This window comes from Gallus gallus, chromosome 4, assembly GCF_016699485.2.
Source record: "Gallus gallus isolate bGalGal1 chromosome 4, bGalGal1.mat.broiler.GRCg7b, whole genome shotgun sequence".
Taxonomy (NCBI): Eukaryota; Metazoa; Chordata; class Aves; order Galliformes; family Phasianidae; genus Gallus; species Gallus gallus.
The window spans coordinates 59,739,195-59,761,700 of NC_052535.1; the positions used below are offsets into that span (position 1 = coordinate 59,739,195).

The window sequence follows — 22,506 nt, forward strand, 5'->3', positions numbered from 1 at the left end:
TAGAATAGGCTATACATCACCGCCTTTCACACCACATCTGGGGGTACTTTAAGGGGACATCCAGTAACAGCAAGGCAGCTTGGGCGTTGGGAATAAGGCAGTCAGGGATGGAGGGGTGAAGTGAGCAGCTGGAGCTCCTACCAGCTCCTCTTGTGTGCTATCCAGTGGCTTTGGGAAAGATCACAGCCAGCAGAGCATGCCTCCCTGAGAGGTGCTGTCCCAGGGGGACACCAGCACAGGCTGGGGACACAGCCCCAGCAGTATGCCTGGTGTGAACAGGCTCTGGGTCTGATGCTAGGCCCACTGCCCCTGGAATAGCTTTGACCAGTGGAGGTCAAACTCTGGCACGATGTCTTCAATGGATGGTAATACATCCTGCAAGCACACAAGAGGAAAACTCACCCACATTCACAGCAGCCCTTCCTTAGTTCCGGCATGAGATACTCATTTGAAGAGAGTTATGCTTGGCTGTATCATGTCATGTTGCTGCAGCAAGGGGAGCATCTTTCTCCCCGAGTCTGGTCCATTAGCAGAGGAAAGAATTTGGTGTCCTTCTGCAAAGGTACCTGCAGTGCTGACTTGCTGTGCTGTGGTGAGGACACAGCCCCCAGAGGAGAATCCACCTGAGGGGCTAGCAGAGGGCTGGCCCAGCTGATCTGAAAAACAGCAGCATCTCATCTTCCCACAGCCCTTTCTTTGGAGGATGTGGAAGAGACCCAAACAGAGCTCCAAAGTTAATGGAAGTCAGAACACTGTCTTGCAATGCACTCATGCTCTGCACTCTAATGATTTTATACAGCTGATGACAATTAATCACAAAGCTTCACACCCAATGAGAGGGTGGTGCAGTATGTTTACTCACGTCCCTCTCTGCCAGTTCTCAGGAAAATTAAGAGGCAAAACTGACCTCATATACAGCCTGACTCATTAAATAGTCAACCCTAACTACAGTAGTAATTAAGATATTCTTTTTCCTCGTGGCTCCTTCTCACTAAAAAGGGAAGTTTTGGAAGAGATTCACATGCAGGAACTCCTTGGAACTCAGCTAGTGCTTCCAACAGCAGTGCTGTTTGACTCATGTGAAAGCAGCAGCAGATCAGAAGTCTGCATGGAATAATTTTTGTCTAGTTAAATTCCATTTCTATATCTTAAAGCTATGACATATTCTCTGCCTATTGCAGGTGACAGAAGCTGGTGATCAGTAGAAAGCTAGTGGCAGACAATGAGTTGCTGGCACTTCACTTGGACAGGCTTATCTGTTAGCAGTTATGGGAGATGCAAACCCACAAGTTCTCCTTAGCAGGGCTGCATTTTCTCCATCATTGGAAAAGATCTCACAGTAATACAAGTTTGACTCAGAACAGAGGTGGACCACATTATGACACTCTTGTCAAGTGGGTCAGAGCATACAGCAGGGAGTTCTTTGCCAGCCTTCTGTTCTTAATGCTTGTTTTGTGCCAGCATAGGACGTGAAGTTAGACTGGCCCAGAAAACAGCAACCAGTGCAGCAGAAAGCCTTTAATCACAAAGATAAATAAGACCTTGGAGAGTGAATCATCCCAGGTTAGTGCTGGTTCCAGTGCAATAAGATGATCTCTAACCTTCCTGCATTGCCAAACCACAACCTGAAATTTCCTTCTAAGAAATGATACAGAAAGAACTGTTATTTTACTGACTGAAATGAAACTTCCTTAGTAAATTCAAAGAAGCCTGAAGAAAGGATGCCTTCCTGGTTTTTTGAGGCCCAGAGAAACTGAGTGCTCAAGAGAATGTTGATTTGATTCAGTGCTGTTCATGCTGAGTAGCAGTATCCAAAGGATTCCTCAAAGCACTGAGGATGGTGGCGGTTACCTGCAGCTCAATGAAGTCAGAGAGAGTATGGTGCGTTGCAGCTCTGCAGAAGCTGCCCATACTGCAGGTACATGAGTGGACAGGCTCCTGAGCCTCATGCAAGGGTATGGAAGGGAAAGAAACAGAAAGGACCATGTCTCTCTGCCTGATACCATGTATAGAAATTTGAGTTGTCATGAAGAGTCCTAAGGCAATTTAAGACAACTGTGACCTTCTAAGAATGCCCCTAATGTCAGCAGTAAAGGCAGCCAGTATTTGCTAGGGCAAACTTGATAGGATGAGCAACAGCACAAACAGGAAGGAATGATTGGAATAGGAGCAGAGCAGATGAAATAAGTCACTGAAAGAAAAACCCTGGCCAAAGCTAAGCTGTAGTCTCTGAGCTTAAGAAGAGATTCTCATCCCTCTTGTCAAAGGAAACATTTGTTTTATTAAAAAGGAATCACTTATGGCTTCAAAATCTCCCAGAAATCATTGTAGAGGGATACTCTTTTGCTACATGTACGATAAAAGAAGCCCTTCTCTTTTTCCCCCCCTCCATCAGCCAGTAAGTTTTTCTTTATCAAATAAATATTTTTCTTCCTTTCCTCAAACCAAGAAATGGAGCTTCAGTGCCAGTGTGTGCTTTGTGTTATAAAGAGAGATTTGGTCATCGGTAATGCTGCCAACTGTAGCATCACTGCCAGTTCTGAACTATCTGGAGTTCCACTTAGAGCTCCAGAGCAAGTGGCTGTGTAACAGTCTCCATTTCCATACTTTTTTCAAGTAAGATTTTTAGCCCTCATAGTCACAGAAGAAAACTTGAAATGGGACTTCGCACTAGAGAATGAAAGGGCTCTCTGTTCTAAACTATCTCAGTATTTTGTAGCCCAATGATTGCTGGGTAGCCCAAGTTACATATTTATTTTTGCCAGTGTGGTATTTCATCATTAAAGGGAAACCATTTACCGCCACCGTGGATTTGCAGTTACAGATTTATTGGTCCCTGACTGTATTTATATATTCTTTCTTAGTTCACATTGCTTGCAGCAAAACATGACTTTCTTCTGCACAGTACTCCTTTGAGGTTCAAATAATCCCCTTCAGATTTGGAAAATGTAGAAATTTCACATGTTCTTCAATATTCCTGAAGCATGGCTGCATAAAACAGGAAATGATACAGATAGCTGCGTTGCCTTGCTTCAGGCTGTGGGAAATTTCCGATGTGGGCACAAAGAGAAAGTTCCTCTATGTTTTCACAAAAGCAAAAATAAGAAGACACACAGTCATTGGTGACTTTCTATGCTATGAAAACAGTGACCAGATTTGCCAGTCTTTTCCAAGTGATGCTCACGATTCCTTCCACTGATGGTTAGTTGAAGCAGAATGATAAAAAGATGACAATCTCATTTTTTTTCCCCCCTACGTATGTGTTGCAGCAAAAGTATTTAAAAGATACTTTACCAGAAATTACTTCTGGCTTACCTATTACTTATCTGTGTGTTTATTTAAACTCCCACAAGCAGGATTAACTTATGTTGAAAAACAAGGCTGTGAACAGCATAGAGGTACATTGCTTAGTTATGCTTCCTATTATTTTGAAAAAAAATAAAATCAAAATATCATTTCAGTCTACTTCATACATTAAAATTTGAATGTAAAGTGGAACGCTAGAGAACTTGAATACAGCAGCTCTAATCCAAGACATTATAACATATAGAAGTTACTGTCAAAATCCATTCTGGGGGACATTTTAAGATGTAGATGTTTTGTTCTGAATCATTTATGAAAGTACTGGAACTTCTCAGGGAATAGAAGTGTCAGCACCCAACTGCCTCCGCACACAATAATATTAAGAACACTAAAGATCAGGTTTGCAAATGTGCTTAAGTGCTTGCAAGGAAGATAGCCACCTTTTTTTTGCAGCACAGAAATGCTTAAATGTCATTTATTTATTCAATTCAGAGGCAGCTACTAATGTGAAAAATATCACTAAAGCTCTAAGTGCCTGGATGCCTTCATGTAGGTGCTAAAGACCAAAATGCATTTAGCCCATATTCAGTACTCTTTTCATGAAAGATACCTTTGAGGCCAGAGCTAATGCAATTACTACAACTCCAACTATCAGGCTTAGGTATTGGTGAGGGTTTTTTGGTTTGCTTTTCTGTTGGATTTCCCCTCCCTCCCCCCCAAACCCACAGACTGTAAGGATTTTCATTACTGCAGAGCACATTTTTCCCTCTTCTTTCATACCCAAAACTCTATTGACATACTAAGGGGAATGAAAACATGCTTGAAGGGACTAGCTCAATATTTATTTGCTTGCAACTGATACAAGCCAGGAACACATACATAGGATCATAGCTGCCACTATGCTGGAGTGCCAGATCTCAGAAGATGTTGTTCTTGTGATTCACATGCATTCAACTGACACATGTCACTGTGCTGTGGTTTAATCCAGCAGGTGGCTGAACACCACACAGTCATTCACTCAGTCCTTTTTTCCCCATTGGGATAGAGGAAGGTAATCAGGAAATAAAGTAGAACTCATAGGTTGAGATAGAAATATTTACTAAGATTGAGAAAAGAAAGAGGATCATAGGCTATGAATATATATATATATACATACATACATACACACACACATATAAATGTATATAACAAGCAATTGCTCACCACCCCCCACTGGTGCCCAACTAGCTCCCAAGCAGCAGAAGAAAGAAAGAAAGATGAACTCCCACCCCCTTCAAAACCTCTTCTGCATGATATCATATGGGATAGATTATCCCTTCAACCAGCTTAAGTCAGACATACTAGTTCTGTTTCTTCCCAGCTCCTTGGGCCCTTTGCTGAGAATGGCCTTGGTTCCACATAACTTTGCTTAGCAGTAACTATAAACATCAGTGTGTTGTAAACATTCTTTTTCTCTTAGAAAGAAAACAAAGCATCATACCAGATGCTCTGAAAAAAATAAAAAACCCCAACCCAGCTAAAACACACCATCAAAACACGTAGCAGACCTGGACATGAAAGCACGCCCAAGCTTACTCTGTAGCTCTTGCTGTGCACTCCCATCTGTGCTGCCAGCAAAGCAGAAGATAGAACATGTGCTCTTCATTCACTTATTTTATCATCCCGTTCCACAAAACTGCATTTCCACACTGAGCCACAGCTTATTTTACAGCCTCCTGATGCTTAAGCATCTTTTGTGCACTATCCTTATTTTTCTAAGCCAGAGGACAATTTACTTTAATGGAAGGACACCAGTTCACCCTATACCTGTATAACATGACAGAAATCACAGCAGAAATAGCACAATAGAAAGGTCCCAGGCTACAGCAAGTGAGGGCTTGCTCAAACGCAACAGCTGTAGGCATAGAAATAAAGAAGCTGCTTACCTTGAGAAGGCCTCAGGTACACAGGGATCTCCAGCAAGATACCCATACCCCCACTGCCAACCCTTAAATGAGGTCTGGGAAGAGGTGGATCCTGGCTCCACCCCTCCTGGTCACTCAGGCACATTGCGTGCACCTGAGCTCCCCAGGGCTGGCCCTGCCTTCCCACCAGGTGTTCAATCACTGTTTCAAGCCATGATTTAGCATTTCTGCTTCCTTATTAGCTGGTTCACTGTCTTGAGCAATTACTCAGGTCTCAGTAATGTATGTAAAAGCTGCTCTTGGATGTTTTTGTTGGCTGTGGTTGCTCCTTGGCTTTGTAAACTCCTCACCTGGAGTTGCAGAGTGCTCCTAAACAACAAGAGTTCTTCTAAGGATTCAGTTTGAGATCCACATTCCTTCTCTTTTTTTGAGTTACTGACATGTAGATATTTCTATCTCACCAGTCAGATAGAATCTTAAGCATAAATACAGTGACAGAGAGAAGAAAGCTGCTTATGTATGGGCGGAACCTTGAAGAGTCATTCTAGGGATTTGAAACAATGTGGGCTTGTAAACTTGAGCAAGGACCTTCACGTTGTATAGAGACTCAAACGGAATGTGTTTATAAGCTTTGCATCCTGTCCCAAGCTAGTGAAATAGGAAACAGTGAGTCAGTCTGAGGTTCTCATGTTATTCAAAATGCATGGAGCGATTACACTGTTGACTGTCTCAGAAAAAAAACAAAACAGAAGTGTGCATTTGAACGAGGCCTTAACTTTCCAAAAGCCTGAATAAATCTAGCCACTATCTCCCCAGACGTATACCTTGTTTTTGTTGCGGTAATCCTTCTTGAGCCAGGCTGAAGAATATGCAGCGTACCTCAACACTGAGAAGCAAGAGGTGCTTTCTGTCCCAGCTGTGCTCAGCCTTCCTGTGCATGATGTTGAAGGGCATCAGTCTTCTGCCGACCTGAGTTTCTATGGCTTCTCCCTTTCCATTTTGTTTCCTTTGCACAAGCAGTGGAAAAATGCTTCAGGTTTCTTGTCAGCCCTGCATTAGCTTTGTTTTCAAACCACTAATACCAGAAAAAAAAGCATCTTAGATCATTGTAAAATATCTGATCATAAAGAGTCCATTGTACTAAACACAACACAGTACTTATGGCTTTGTTGGCAGACAACACCATGGCTGTGCCAGTATCCCAGCATCTGCTACAAACCCATGTTTTCATCCACTCCTGAAAGGAGTTACTGGGAAAATAAAGTGCTCAGGTTTCTCCTTGCCCTGTTCCGTTTTGGTTCACCACTGTTGTGAGATCTGGGGTTATAGTTTGCTTCTCATAGGACCCAGGGGGCTCCAAGAGTGAAGATGTGGGGCTGAAGAACAGGCACTGCAGGATTTGATGTGAGGCAGACAGGGAGCACACAGGCACCAGATGAGTCAGAATTCATATATAGTGAACCTGAGACCAACTCACACTCCAAGCCAACACCTGGGAGATGCTTTGCTGCACAGAGCCACAGTCTCAGGATAGTCTCTCTCTGCTCAGTGCTTGTCCTTGTGCTTCTTTGCATCCACCCACCATCTCCTGCACCCTAACATTTGGTACCTCCAGGCTTGGACTCTGCATGGCTTTCTTGTCATACACAAGACAGTACTTTAGTTGCTGCACAGTGTCTGTCCCCCAGCTTTCAGTCCTTTGCTGTATTTCAGACATCCTGTTGTTGCCATTGGGGCGAGCCCCGCTGGCAGACATTTTCTGACACATACGAAATACAATGCACGTCCGGTCTGAAGACTGATCTGATAATAACGAAACTGCACCACCAAGAAAAGGGGACAAAATCACTGTGTGGTATGCCAAAATTTACCCCCAACATCTCAGCTTCCTCGCAGACTGCATATCTGCTCCTCTACAGATCTCATAAATATTTTCCTGTTCTTCGTGCTTCCAATTTCTGATTTGTTCAGAAATACAGGAGGGATTCAGTGCTTTCCACAGCATGTAACAGTTAAGCAGCAAGTAGCCAGCAGAAAATAGTAGAATCTGGGCACCTGCTGAAAGCTGGTATTGCAGATCACCCTCATGTAACTGGGAAATGCACAACATTTAAATCCATCTCAATTTTTGTTCCAGATAGCTGAGATAAGATTAAAATATTTTTTTAATTTGCTTAAGGAAAAAATAAGAGACAAAATGGACTACCAGTGTTCCGTGCCACCCCGTACTGTACTTAGGACTGTTCAGTCACAATGGAAAATGCTAACCAAAAGCTCGATATTAAACTGCCACGTGTTACCATCACCTTTTAAAGCTAGCTTTATGGTCTCCTCTGTCATATATGTTTCTTGAGTTACAAAACTGTGCTCAGGGACTCTAATTACATGGGTATCTGCAACAACACATAATCCCAGATCAACATTGATAAATGCCGATTTGGAGTTAAGGCCTATGCAAATGGTTTGGGGTGTAATCAGAAAATGGCTACACAAAAATTAGTTTTTAAAAAAATGCTTACCTTCTGTGTCCCCATGCATCAGGTTAGGAGGCTGCACGCTGCTCATTCCCATGGTTCAGCTGAAAAGCAAAACCCCTACAACTCGACTGAGTTATGTTCTGACATTCAGTGCTTTGGACACCAAAGCAAATGATTTGTTTTCATGTTCGACGAGCACTGGGAATAGCAGATGGATGCTGGTTGTGCCTTTGGACCAGTTGTTCTTGTTTCTTGATGGGCAAAGAAAGGAGGAATAATGGCAGAGCTGGGACAATGCAGTGCACAAGCTGCAGTGCCAGACGGAGTGGTCTAATCACATTCATGAAGGGAGTAAGCACTCAATAAAACAAAGGCACATTGTCTTTGACTTTCTCTTGATGGAATAGCCTGGCTGAAGGCAAGAAGCATCACTGTCCTCGGAAGCACGTAAAAGCAATGGTTAAAATCCCTTTTCTGTCACCTTCATTGCACAACAAAGCTTTACAGAACATAGCTTACAATTGCTGGAAACCGCACATATAATGACATACTTAGGCCTGATGTGTAACCAGGACTGCTTGAATTAGATTGCTACTTGAAACGAGGAAGCACTGAAAAGGAGGCTGTGCTTCAGGAAGTACTATCTAGACATTAGCACTGCCCCAGCAGAATACCAACGCACCAGGGGCAAGAGGAGCAACACCTGACTGGTGGATCCACAGCCAACCCCTGTGTGGCATCCTTCCATTGAATGAGCATTCTATGGACATCACCCTTTGCATCATCCTTTGGGGCTCCTGCCCTTTGGTCCTTTGGTAGTGATCTGTGTTTAAAAACCTTGTTTCCCTGAGATCCTGCTCTTGGCTGGGAGGCCCTGGCGTGAGTCACCAAGCCACCTGCCGCAGATCAACAGGAAGAGCCACAAAATCCTTCAGGAATAACAAAGGCTGGGAGGTGTCTTTATCCAGTCTGGGCTGCTGGCTATGGGCAGCATTAGCAACCGCACTGGAAATGTGCTTCATTCAGATCATATTTTTCATTTTATACTCTCTTCTAAAATGGACTTTTTTCCCTCTGATCCTTCAAACACTGAGTCACAGCAGGGCTGATGGAAGACTATTTGTCAAGTTGACTGTTTCAGGAGTTTTGCTGCTTTTTGTTGCAAGATTTATTTGATAGAGGATTTTTCTGAGCATTTGATCAGCTTCAGAGCTGGCTGTATATATTCTTCCAGTATATGTTTTGGAGAGTAAGCGGAATTTGCTACAGAATTTACCTGAAAATAATGCTTTCAGCCAGGCCAGGTCTGCTCTCATGCCGAACTTACAGGGCAGATTATTCAAACCCATTCAGAATGGCCTAACTGCTCCCAGTGCAGTCAATTGAAACGAACAAACAAACAAACCAAAACCAAACACAAAATACCAAAACCAAAAGTCTCCCACCAATTTCAGTGAGAAGCACTATAGCTGATCACTGTGAAAAATTCTGCTCATACCTATTCTACACCTATTTAAGTGACAGGTTAAGAAATCTATACTTGAGTATGTAATGATCATTCCTATTACATTTGGTTGCGTATTTCAACATACGAAGTTGTTAAGTGTGAATATTTACAGATCCATATGAGTAAGAGTCCTGTATTTCTATTTTCTTTGAATCTCCTGCATCCTACTCTGAGCTCTTATTGCATTCCCATACCTATCAGTATCTCTCAGAGTGGGAACAACATGGAATAGGGGTTATCTTTATTTTCATTGGGCATTAGCCCGATTTATGGTGCAGAATGGAACTCACAGTTGGAAACAATACCAACAACAGGAAGTTTCTGTCACATCAGATCTAAACTTGAGTTAGGTGTCAGCTTGCTGAGCTTTTTGCCTGTGACTTTCACTCTGCATGAAAATGAGTGAGCATAGGCAGCATGATGCAGCAGGGCGCAGGATGAGGAGGACACGTCACATTTGCCGTAACAAGTAAGACAGACATGATCTACATGCCAACCGAAGCACCCAACATCGCCCTTCTGTGGTTCAGCTGCTCCTCATGCAGGCATCAGCTGTCACTCACAGCCACACATGACCTGACTAATGCCCAGCTGCTGGAGCAACAAAAGAGGACCCCATTACAAATAGACCTGTCACAGTAATTAACAGAGAAGGCACTTACAGTAACCTGCACCTTCTGTAATGCAGCAGAGCTAAGGATTGGGCTGAATGTATTTCCTTTTGTCTTGCCTTCAATGCTGTAAGACGTTTAACATTTTGTTTCCCAGGTCTCAAGAGTTTTGACATGATTTCCACTTCCTTGCAAAAAGCATCACTATTTCAGTTGTTTGTTCCTCCCCCACCTCTGCTGCATCTTCATACGTTCAAAATTAATTTCTCCCCTTTGTACCAGCGCTATTAACAAGTATGTTTTTCCTCACTTCTGGTACATGCAATATGTGCCTACCTGGAGTAGGCTTCAACTGTATCTGGCAAACCTACGCAACCGAGGTCTCACAGGCTACATTACTCTCACAGAGACCATAAAAACAACAAGAGAAATAGTTGGCCAGGAATGAAAAATGAAGATGGTTCTCACACTTCTGTAGCTGGCTGATGTTCTTTCTCCAATTACCATGGAAAATTACTTCAGTTGTGGAAAACCTGGGGCTATATTTCCCAGGTAAAGCCCTCCCTCAGTTTGATTCATTTGTCACCTTTTTTTTTTTCTTTTTCTTTTTCTTTTTCTTTTTTTTGTTCTTTTTTTCCCAGATACATCTCCTTGGTCAATGGAAGCAGAGAGAGCTGTTGGCAGCCCCCAGCCCACACATTCCATATACTGCAGTGTAACTTTCCAGCTTGGGCTGTAGACATACAAGGGCAAATGTTTTGCAAGCAATTTCTCATCACACAAGACATCAGGAAAACCATGGAGCCCAGTGCTTGCACTTGGAAAAAAATCTGCAAAAATAAAAGCATATAAATCAGGAATGGGCTAAAACTCAATGTCAGCTTGCTTGAAATGTCTAATGTTAGCCTCCTAAATCCGTTTTAGCCACCAAGATTAGTAGCTTGATCTTAGCTACTGGTAATCATCCAGCAGTAGGAAAGCAGCTTATTTCAGCACCTAAATGGGGGGTTTAGAACCTAAATTTACTCTTTCCAATCTCAAATCTTGCCCTCAGCCAAGGACAAATAGGGGCACCTGGATTTTAAATCACAATTAGTTTTACTTCTAGGTCAAATACAAGCATCAGGAAGGGTCTAATTTTCCATCTCATCTCCAGATCTCACTGTTGCTGCTTTGCTCTGCAGCTGGAGCCTCCCAGCGCTACCTGCCCTTTGCTGATGGAGACATGGATTCCTCTCTGCTGTCTGACTGGTAAGCATGATGCCCTGTGGGAAGTTAGAAGATAAAAGTAACAACAAGCAATTCAAATTGGTTAGTTCTAGAGAGGCTTTGTTTTCCTCATCAAGGCCCTCCAGGGTCCAGAAAGGATAACCCCAGGATATGGCTACGCTTGAAATCAAAACCTAAGCTGAATCTTCAGCAGAAGCTAGAGCCAGACCATGAGCACAAATCAAAACCAAATGTGTAATGGTATTCCTAGAAAGTGCCCTTTTCAAATAGGGATGTAAGTATGACTCATTTTCTCAAGCCTCCCTTACACATGAAGGCTGTAGCCATTTTGCTAGCCCCTTTAAGAAGCTGATTTTTTATTTTAATTAGGACAGCCTTTTAATGTCCTTTTAGGTTATTCTCAAATCACCTTACATAGATTTATCTTAATTCTTTCCGCACAGACAGAGCAGCTTTTGTCTCTGGAGTCTTCAGAGTGAACACACTATATATTTTCTATCCGGATTTATTTTAGTGACCTCTTTCAAATAATTTTACAGAGAGTAAGAATCTTGCTGAAATCCATAATTGAATTTAATGTAAGACTTGTATGCTTAAGGGAATGCATGTAGGTCACTCTCTGTGGCATCGCAACATGAACTGCGGGAAAACACTTTTGGCTGGTTGTAGAGAAGTAGGGAACTGATCCAAAGGGACGCTGAAACTACACAAGGAAGAAGCTTACAACCACCCTTTGCAGCCCATTCAGAGGGGAAGAGTGTAATGCAAGACAACGTAATCTAAGTGAACTAATGCTGTGCACTGTTGAAGCTGTATTTTTGAGAGCTCTTCCATACACAGCTGCTCCACAGATTTTAGTGCACACCCGTGCCCAAGTGCAAAGCTCAGCCACTTTGCAGACCACTTTTCAAGGGCTTCCCCTGGGAACTTGGTGTATAGCCATGTACGCAAACCTCAGGTCACGAATTCAGTGATGGTCACATCCTGGCTTTGGTTTCACCATCCTTAATCATAAAGTTAGCAAACGGACGACAAAAACTTAGTGAGAAATCACCGCAGTAGGTGAGACGCAGGATGAGTTTTGTTCTTAGTTAACATGGCTAATTTTGTGACGGTAAAAGAACAGTTTGATGTGGTACCAAAAGGAAGATGTATAAGCAAATCTGATTAGATCTGTGGAAACACCCTACCTATGATGGGCATAAAGCAGAGCTCCACAGCAATTATCAGGGCCTTATGTTTTCAATTTCTACATTACTCAGAGACTTAAAGAAACCTCTCAAAAAAAGCAGGAAGGGCTGTGCAGATTCCTGGTGATTCATTGATTTCCTTCCTCCCATCCCCAGCTAGAGCTTTATGGGACAAGCCAGCACGAAACTGCATGGTGTTCTGCAGCCATGTAGTGCACAGCACAGGGCAGATCTCCCAGCTCATTGCCCACTAGTGGTGACACACCCCATGCCTCCTGGCAAGCTGCAGGGCTCTCTGTAAGGAATTCTTCTCATTTAAAATCATGCTCTACATTCCTCTGCAACAGACATGGCATACTGCTGTCATGTGGCTGCCAGCCTTGTCGTCCTTCCATGGCCTATCTGACAGACATCTCTATCATGATTCTGAGAAACAAGATGATTGATGACTAGCTCAGAAACCCTTCTACAAAAGCAAGTTGCAAAATAAGAAAACATAAGTTTAAAATACATCTGAAGCTATTCTATTCTCTGGGCTGTCACACAAGATTTCTCCAAGATGTCTGTAATCTACTAGTGCAGATAAACCCAGTAACAGCCTCCCACTGAGCCCTGGCCTCCCAAGAGATTTCCCCAATTCCAGTTAGACCCAAGGTGCCTGTTAGGGTGTTACTATGTGAGAGCTAATATTCCAAGAAGCTACAGAATCCTGGTTTCTCCTTTTATCTTTCCTTCTTTCCTACTTAAATAATTCTGGGGGAAATCAAACCTGTACATGGCTTAAATGAGCTTGCGATGTTTACAAAGTTGTAAATGAAACAGCATTAGAAACTACCCTGAACAGTTTCCCATCTGATTTGTCCAACTGGACCCCAGTGCCTGCTTAAGTAAAACAAGGCAAGGTTGTGTTCAGAAGGCACTGGGTGACCACGAACCACACCACGATCCTCATGTTCCAGCTGACATGCTGCATAGTCTGGCTCTGCGCCTCCATCCTTGAGTCTTCTGCACATTGGAACTGGGTTGTTTCGGCCCATGCGTTTGGAAGCCCTAGACTGTTTGTGTGATACGATGATTTTGGCAAGATCAGAAACAGTTTGAGGTGGCTGAACTAACTTTTTAAGCTTCTTGTGCAGAATTTAACTACCAATGTTTTTTTTATTACTGGTCGGAATAGTATAGGTAATTAGAAGTATCACTACAGTCAGAGAAAGGAAATGACAGAACTGGTGACCTCCCTTAAACTTCTTGCCTAAAGTAATTGGTACTGGGGAAGAACCTACCTAGTAGAAGGACATGGCTCAACTCTCAGCAGAAACAGCAAACCTTTTTCCTTTGAGATCCAGTGAGAACCAGACCGATCCATAACTGTGAGGCTTCCTCTCTGATTCCTCTTCTCTTCAGCCTTGAATTCCTGCAGCCTCACAGGAATCCTGTGCTTTTTCTTCCAAAGCTTTCAAAACAAAACTGATAAAATGAATTTTCTCCCTGCAGCTCTTCAAGGCTTTTTTTAGACAGAGCAATCAAATAGCACAGGAAAAAAACAAAACATTTGGCATAATGTTCTGCAAACAGAGGTGTTGTGAGCAATACTGTAAATAAGATAGCAACTGCCAAGCCAGAATAGGTGAATGGTGCCTCTGGTCCTCTGCAATTCTGTGCATTTAGGACCACATCTCCTTTTCAAGTATTATTTCCACATATTTTCCTCCAAATAACTACCTGAGTTACTGGAGCCAGCTATATATCAAGTTTGTCTTTATGCTTATAGAAGTAAAGGGTAGCTACAGCTCTGGCCTCAGCAAGAAGGAACATCTGCTGAGATTCACAACCAACTTGCTGTCCATCACAGGACCGGCAGAGTGGCAGGGATCAAGGTGATGCCACTGGAGGTCTGGAAGAGGACATACAGACCTACCTGCAGTCTATAACCATATGGCTTTTTTCATTCTGCAGCTCCCAGCTCCTGATCAGGAACTTATTCTTATTCCAGACTGAAACAACTTGAATTAAATTACTCAATAAAATTTCTGTCTGCTCCAATTCCATCACTTACATATTTTATAAGTTGAGATTCCTTATCTCTCTCTTTTCCAAATCCCACTGACTTTCCTCATTGCAAAAGGGTTGGGATGGGATATCAAATGCAGAGGGATTGTGCATTATCGTTGTGTTAATGTGTACATTAGCATATTGATAACTTTTTAATAAGGAAATGTTTCATATGAAAATACTGCCAAATCTCCATTTGAAAGTCATATTTTTTTAGTTAAAATGGTGGTTAAGCTTCATTCTTTCCTTTTTATTTTCTTTTTGCAACCCTTCCATTCTGAAATCAAAGATGCCGAGCCTTTTCCTCAAGGAATTTCCTAACAGAATCGAGTCTCAAATATTAATAGCATTAGTATTGTGCAAGTTGGATAATTGGCAATCCCGAAAGTACTGATAGTATCTGTTGCCTATATATTACTAGCTTAGGGCTATGTAATAGCCAGTACTAATTGATTTTCTTTCTTTCCAGCCATACAAGCATAAATCATAGTTAATAATTCTCTCAAGTCATTTCTACAATAGTAAGTGCCCATAGTACGCATGCTTCCACCACAAGTAATACATTTGATATTCCTTTTTCCTAGGACAGACAAAAAAACATCATTCTTCATCCTGCCATTAAGCACAGATTGGAGATTTAAGCATGTTAAACCAAAGCTCAGACTACAACAGTACATGATGTATAGCAGAAGGGACTGCATATACGTGAGTTCCATAGAAAAAGCAGACATTTTTAAGATATAATGACTCAAACGCAGCCTCCCTGGCTCCCACTGCACTTACCAGGTTGTACAGAGCTGTAACAGCTACCTCACGAGGCTCTGTCTAGAAGCTGTAGCGTAACTGAGCTTTGAAGTGCCAGGACAACTAGAGCTGGTTAATTAGACCTTTGAAATGGATTGAATGCCTACTGCAGTGCAGGCTGTAACTGCCACCAAAGGAGCAGGGCTTTGATGGCTTTATGTTTTTATGGATATAAGCACATGTATGTATTAAATATATAAAATAAACTGCTATATAAATATAGTATGTAGACATATGATGAAAAGCATGTTTTACAAAAGTGTGAATGAGTACATGAAAACAAGAGCAGCGTGGCTGAACACAAGATTTAAACACTTTACAGGTTTTTTTGCACGGAGACTTTCAGTAAGAAAAGGTTGAAGTCTTTTGTGTGAAGAATGGTCTGCAACATCCCCAGATAGGATGTAAACAGCACAGGAGCCACAGTGAGACACTACTTCCACCAGGAAAGAAATGATGTTAGCTAACAACGTAAGAACATGATACAAACCGAAAGGGTATCCCATATCTCCAAGATCAGTTGGGGCGTACCCAGTGCCCATCATGGCAGGTAAAGCAAGGAAATGTGGCACCAGTCCCGTTCTCCTTTCTGGGAAATGCTTGTAGTAACATGGGCAGTTCTGACATTGCTCTGCTGTGTGCCCTGAGCCCGCTGGGCTCTCTCCCATCATCAGATGCTGACATGGGACATCATGGTTGTCACAGCCAGAGTTGGGTCCATTTAGATCAATGAAATGAATGCATCAAATAGCACCCCTGTGGGTGCAATTACCTTTCCACGTGCAACAAGCACATTTCTTTGTACTGACCTCCTTGTGTGTTTAAATGGAAGTGCCTCTGGCAACAGAGGCAGGTGTACCAAAGCTTGAATAAACATAGAATATGTAGTCACAGATGGGAGATATGTCCAGTAAAGCTGTTATTTCAATAATATTTCAATATATTTCAATATAGAGGTATATTGCCTTCTGCAACATATTTTGGTCTTTGCTCTGCTCATTCTTTACTCAGGCAAAGCTGCTGGGAGCTTCTTGAAGGGCAAGAAATGAGCCACTGCTAGATGAGTTAGGCATCTGTTTGTTTCAAGTAATGCTCATGTTAAGATATACTCCATGTCAAATGTATGTTGGGTTTGTATTAACAATGCACTACACACTGCATACACATAAAAATTTCAAGACATTTCAATGAAGTTCATAGTGCAGAAAGTCAGGAAGACGGCTGTTACTAATGCATAAGCAGTGTGTGGGTTGCAGCATCAGTCCCCATTCCCATAAACTCAGCACCTTTCATAAATATTCTGGTAACCCTTCACAAATCCCATGGCAGTGAGTACTGGCAGGTGGTCAGCCCTGGCCTGCCTCGATTTGACAGAACCATAGTGAGGATAAGGCTGAAAATTGCCATCACCCTGAGATAGCTGCTGACTTGCTTCATTCTTCCAAATTAGAACAGAAGTCCCTAGAAGGGCTTCCCACTGCAGAGGGGTACATCCTCTCTGCTCACAGCCTCCAAGAGGAGTCTGTCAGGCCCCACGTCAACTGAGGGGAGAAGTAGTTTTGTGTACTTTTAACCCTGGACCTCCTTTTTGCTTTTGGACATCAGGGTGCAACGGTTCAGCTAGGTGAAGAGGTGGACCATAAACAGTGATCTCTGCTTCCATATTTACTTAGGAATGCTATACTTGACAGCACGTTTCCAGTAGCGGAAGACTGACTTCCTGATGTCAATATGATATTTGGCAGCTAACACGTACTCCCCGAAGTAAATTGTGGCACAGCTTGACTACAGTCTGTGAGGGTCTACAACATTCAGAAGTGCTAGCTAAGCTCTTGTTTTTAGACAAATAGCGTATCAAATTGTTCAATACAAAAGAAAGAGGCTTAGCCACAACGCAAGCAAACAGTGGGCTGTTGTTGCAAAAACACTGACAGAAACTACAGGGGTATTTCCTTTGCATACAAATGAATTGTAATAATCTGTGAATGAAGACAGGCTTTTGACTATTTTGTGAAATAAATATTTTCCTTGTATAACATTTGCACAGCAGATTAAAAAGCAACTCAAGTACAAACTTGTGTCTAAATTATCTAAAGCTGCAGAATTCCAGGAACTCATGTTTTGTGAAGCTTCACATGTACTTAGCATCATTAAGAAATGTCAAGGCCATATTTTACTCTACTCCCTTCAAACACATAATAGAAGAAGAATTTTAGTCACAAAAACATCTCCCCGTTACACAAAATATGCTGCTTCCCTGGGAAAATCATGAATTCTAATTTGTTTTTGAAGGAAGTAATTTTTTTTTTCCTGGCAGATCTGATAAAAACAACAGCCAGTGATTATCTAATCTGAAGGTCATGTCACACTCAAACAACTGGAGTATCTACACAGTAGATGGAAATTCTGCTGTCACCACCCATCATGACAACCGTCGGCAAAATAAAAGCAATGCTACTGCCTGTCTTCCTGGCACATCCCAAATTGTCTGGATGGTAAAAATAATTCTCAAGAACAAACAAATAAAAATCTGTAAAAAGTGGGTAGGCCAGTAAATTTTCAGACAAGAAAGAAACAGAGGTCAAGAGGAACAGGAGCTACAGCAATAACCAAATCTTTGTAATTGTGGAATTTCAGCTACGTTCCATTTAAGAAAGCAAGAAATAAAGGCAGCCTAGCTCTATGGAACAAATAGCCCACTGTGTCAGCAAATGTGTTAACAAAGGCTGGTGTTCCAAGGGTTTGGGTCTTCCCCCTCTCTCCCCTTCCATTTCCTGTGCTCCTACCCTACCCATCCAACACTTACATTTCCTTCAACACAAACCCTCCCCCCCCCATGCACTTCCACCATGCCCCATCCCTCTTACTGTCATGACCCACTGCCTGGGTGCCTCTCTACCCACTTCTAGAGAACATGCTGGCTGGGCACCAGAGAAGGCAAGGTATGGGGTCCACAGTGTTGATTTCCACTAGGAGGGACACTATTTGGAGGTCTCTGTCCTCTACTGAACCATACATTTTCATGTGATTTTTCATCTTTGAGGTCTTTGCCTTACTGTCAGGTATGGTTTAAGTGACACAAAGAATTCAGAAGCTGAATGAAGAGGGACACGAGTGAGCGTGAGGCAGGGAGGTGTAAAACCTGCTTTCCTGAGAAAACTCGGAAGCCACCTACACCCATGGTGCCAAGAATGGATACTACACCCAGCATTTCTCAAGGAATCCCATAAGGCCTGCTGCAGCCTCTCCAGAGCTGGCTGGCCAGGGACCAGGGGTGGCAAGCAGGAGTGTGGCTAGGAGGGGTCTTGGGTCCTTCTGCCTTGGCCCTGCCCACGTTATGCATGTAACCACACCTTGTGGGAGTTTTTGTGCCAAGGCCAGGAGAGATAGGAGACAGGGCAGTGCCATGTCACCACTATCTCTGGGGTCTCTGATGGAGAAGTGGACTGAACCTTTCTCCTATGTAGTTCAGGACTAACCAGACACCTTGGCAGCAGGAAGGACAGCAGGACAAGCAAGTGCTGTGATCTACATGGCCCCAGGGATGCCTGCCTCAGCGGGAGGTAGCACACTGTCATTGTGCTCCTTCCCGTTCTACTTTCCACACAGTCAGAGCACAAGAAAGGTGGCTTAAAACACCCAGCTGGAGCTCGGCACACAGGCAGATGTAACCCTGCAATAGGCAGTAAATCATAAGGAAGCACAACAGTTATCAAAATGAGGGGTGTGATCTCAAAATAAATAAATAAACAAACAAATAAATAAATAAAATGTGTTGGGCAAGAGAAGAAGTTGCTCATTCCTTCAGCCCACACCAGATGGCACCAGCATTTAGTGAAGGCCGCGGTGTGTTCCTGCTGCTCACAGTGCGCTCAGCTGGATGTGGAGGGATTGTTTTTTGCAGAAGTTAAGGTATCACTTAAAAAATGAAAGCATGGTCGCTGTTGGCATGGCACCCTCTGGCTTTACATTGCCTTCCCCATCGCAGCATGCAGGAAGCCAGAACCAAGAGCTAGCTATGCTATGGCTACCACTCTGATTTCAGGTTTCATTTTCTCTTCATCTGCTTCTGAGAGTAATTAGCTCCCTCTGACTTAATGAACAGTCCTTACATTACTAATTCATTGTAGAAGGAAGGGGAAGACTCGATTCACTCAAATTTCTTCAGAGGAAACTTAAGCAGTGTAATTGTTAATTAAACTACCTTATTTAATTTAATGATTTGGAAAAAAAAAAAAACAAGAAAACAAAAGCAAGTGGGAGAAAACCTCCCTGCTCTACTGACCTGCTGATCAGAGCCTCTACACCTGAAATCAAAGATGTGGCTTCATCTTTCACATTCTTGTTGATTTAAACACAGCATTTCCCTACACCTTTTGTGTTTGTTCTGTTGCAAACCTGGCAAGGAAATGGCAAATGAGAAGGAAAAGTTTTCATAATTAATGATTATGAGAGCAGCTGATGTATGCCACACAGCAGTGCTGGAGTGCTGGTATGGTTTTCATGCAAGGGCTCAGCAAGTATTAGGTCTGGTGGTGGGCTTTGGGGTGTGCTAGGACAGTTTTTCGTTTGTTGTTATATTCCTTTTTTGTATTACAGTAAACCTGAGTGGAAAGGAAAGAGAGGCAGAAAATTCTATGCAGGTAGAAAATTCATTAAATAACGACTGGATCCCCACTTAGGTCCATCCCCCAGGAACTGACCTGCACACGGGACCTGCTGAGAAGGGGGGAGGAAATACTCACTCCTCAGTGAGGACTCAAGTGACGCTGTCTCAGCTTAACGCTGTCATTGTGCCCAAGAACACACTGTTGGTCAGGCCTTGTGTATTCAACATCAAAGAGCGATGATTTACATTTGAGCGGTGTGTTTAAAAACTGTGTGTTCCACACTTCTCTATGTTGTTTGTATCTAAATTACATCACCTCCTGCTTAAATTCAAACGGATGTGCTTGATATGCAAAACAGCTCCAGTCTAATTAAAAGCACTGCAGATAGATTACTCTGCATGCCACACTTGGTATCCAAAGATGATTTAACCCTGCATGTTATTATGAGTTAGGAAGCAGTTGCATGGGAAGACAATAGAATCACTGGGACACATCTGCAAGGCAGAAAGAAAGATCACAATCTATTAATAAGCAATACAGTCTACTAATAACAAATAGTATAGTCTTAGCGAATTCTGATTTAATTGTAACATCCCTTTTGGATTCAGACCACAATAGTGCTATCATAGAGTTGTCCCATTCAGAATACAAAACTCTGCTAAAGATCATAGAATCATAGAATCACCAGGGTTGGAAAAGACCTCCAAGATCACATAGTCCAACCGTCCACCTATCACCAGTATCTCCCACTAAACCTTATCTACACATTTCTTGAACACCTCTAGGGACCATGACTCCACCACCTTCCTGGGCAGCCCATTCCAGTGCCTGACCACTCTCCTGGAGAAGAAGTATTTCCTAATTTCCAACCTGAATCTCCCCATGCATAACTTAAGGCCATTCCCTCTAGTCCTGTTGCTAGTTAAACGGGAGAAGAGGCTGGCCCTCACCTCACCAAATCCTTTGGTTGCTTGATTATTTTGAAGAAATCCCATTTAAATACTGGAAATGTTTAAAGCACAATGCAACAAAAGGGTTTTAGCTTTACCAATGTATAATCAGTTGCAGATAGTACCAAATGCTAACTTTAGTAGCCGCCAGCAAGTATCCACAGGAATGATAAGTAAGAATGTGTATGTGCCACCAGCCGATTTTTAGTTCCTACCCAGTGATATAGATATCTGGTCACAGATCAGTCACTGTTTGATCATGAAAGTCTGTAAGAAAATGTTGCAAACATTTTGCCTTATTTCTCAAATTTTGCAACATTTGACATCCCATTCTTTCTGCTTTGCATGCGTGTTCCCACAACCTCGTTAACTCTGCACCCTTATCTTGGACAGCCTTCATTATATGTTCCTGCTATTAGATATTACATTTTACATAAGATAAAGATTGTGCAATTGCAGTTTCTAAGTAATTCGAAATGCAGAAGAAGGAATTATAAAAAGCTTTTTAGTGACTGAGCACAACTCAATTTTCTTTCGAAATGGGCTTTGAGGATTTTGTAGTGTGGCTTTGACAAACAAGACGGGCTGCTCTCATACATACTGAAGTTAGTACTAATGGATTCACTGAGGTAACTGCAAAAAAGAGTTAATGACTAATTACTTCCCCAAATACATCCTTTCTTTGACAAAAAAAAGCAGTACATCAGAGTATATAATGAAAACTAGATTTTTTTTTTCCAATTAAATTAACTCTTACCCTCTGATTAGAGAAAAACAAAACTGCCTTAAGTTAATATTTATTTGTTTAATTGTTTATTTATTAAAAAAAAAAATCCTTTTAGGACACCAAAACACTTTCTAAGAGCTCAATACTGTTTATATGGAGCATATCATGCATTGTGCATGCAGCACATATGCACTCATCTTTGAATCAGGAAATAAACCACTGTTTTTGATGTTTCTGGAGCTTACATAATTTAAGGAATTCTTTGCCTGTTTCAGCATACCTGAACAGATCACAGGAATCTTCTAGATACTGATATCTTCAAGAGATGAGTGGAAAACCAGTCACCAGCCATTTGTCTGAACAGTGCTATGAACGGCTTTCAGTGAGCAGAGGTATCTGAAACATATTCAAATTAATAACCCTAATTTCAGTAATGCACTTAAGATCGCTGTCTTCATCTTTATGTAAGAAGAGTGTCTTTTTTTTAGAAGACTTACATATAAATTTATGTGAAATGAGCATTTCTTTAAAATGTCTTTTAGTACGCAGATGCTACTGGTTCTTATCTTTTATACGCTTATCTCCTACTTCCATCCAAGCAAACACACTCATCCTAGCAGTAGTGCAAGTTTAGGTAGCAGCTCTTCTTAGAAGGTTCAAGCAAGCTGGTTTGCAGCTGGACATTTAAGCAGAATTAGTTAGCCCAGTGCTTATCCCCGGGGGCTGGAGATCACAGGGACCTGGTAAGAAAACAACTGTCAGGTTTCTGGTTTATGAGAGGTCATATCCCCTCTCTGAAGGCTTCATTGGGCCCTTGCAGGACTACGGCACTTAGGACTGAGCCAAGGAGGGAGGAAAATAGAAGAAAGGGAGATGACATGGCAAGGCAAGTTTAATAAACTGAGAAGCCAGGAGAGCAGCACTAGGGAAGCAGGAAGTGCAGCAGCAGAGATGCAACCCATGAGATGCTCAGTGAACACCCACTGCTATCATGGGCAGCTCTTCTTCACAGGGTCAGGAGCCATTAGGGCAGATTAACTCTAGGATTCAGGGACTGAAAACTATCTAAGCTGGTATGGATAAGAAAAATAGGGACTGTGGTTGATAGGTGATGAGAGGAAGAATTGCAAATATTCCGTGT

At 42.3% G+C, this 22,506-nt stretch overlaps 1 protein-coding gene and 1 long non-coding RNA gene across 3 annotated transcripts in view; both read right to left on the minus strand.

Moving 5' to 3' along the window:
- EMCN (endomucin) overlaps positions 1-7,784 on the minus strand; it is a 51,394-nt gene extending 43,610 nt beyond the window's left edge. Inside the window, exons 1-2 of the mRNA NM_001397634.1 lie at positions 7,727-7,784; positions 6,032-6,282 (exon numbers count right to left, since the gene is read on the minus strand). Coding sequence (NP_001384563.1) covers positions 6,032-6,161 — 130 coding nt within the window. The 5' untranslated portion in view covers positions 6,162-6,282; positions 7,727-7,784. The remainder of the gene's footprint in view (positions 1-6,031; positions 6,283-7,726) is intronic.
- Positions 7,785-20,537: 12,753 nt separating this feature from the next.
- The window catches only part of LOC121110725, a 43,832-nt gene continuing 41,863 nt past the window's right edge, over positions 20,538-22,506 (minus strand). For both annotated transcript variants that reach the window (XR_006939221.1, XR_005859694.1), the window contains exon 5: positions 20,538-21,761. This is a non-coding gene — a long non-coding RNA (uncharacterized LOC121110725). The remainder of the gene's footprint in view (positions 21,762-22,506) is intronic.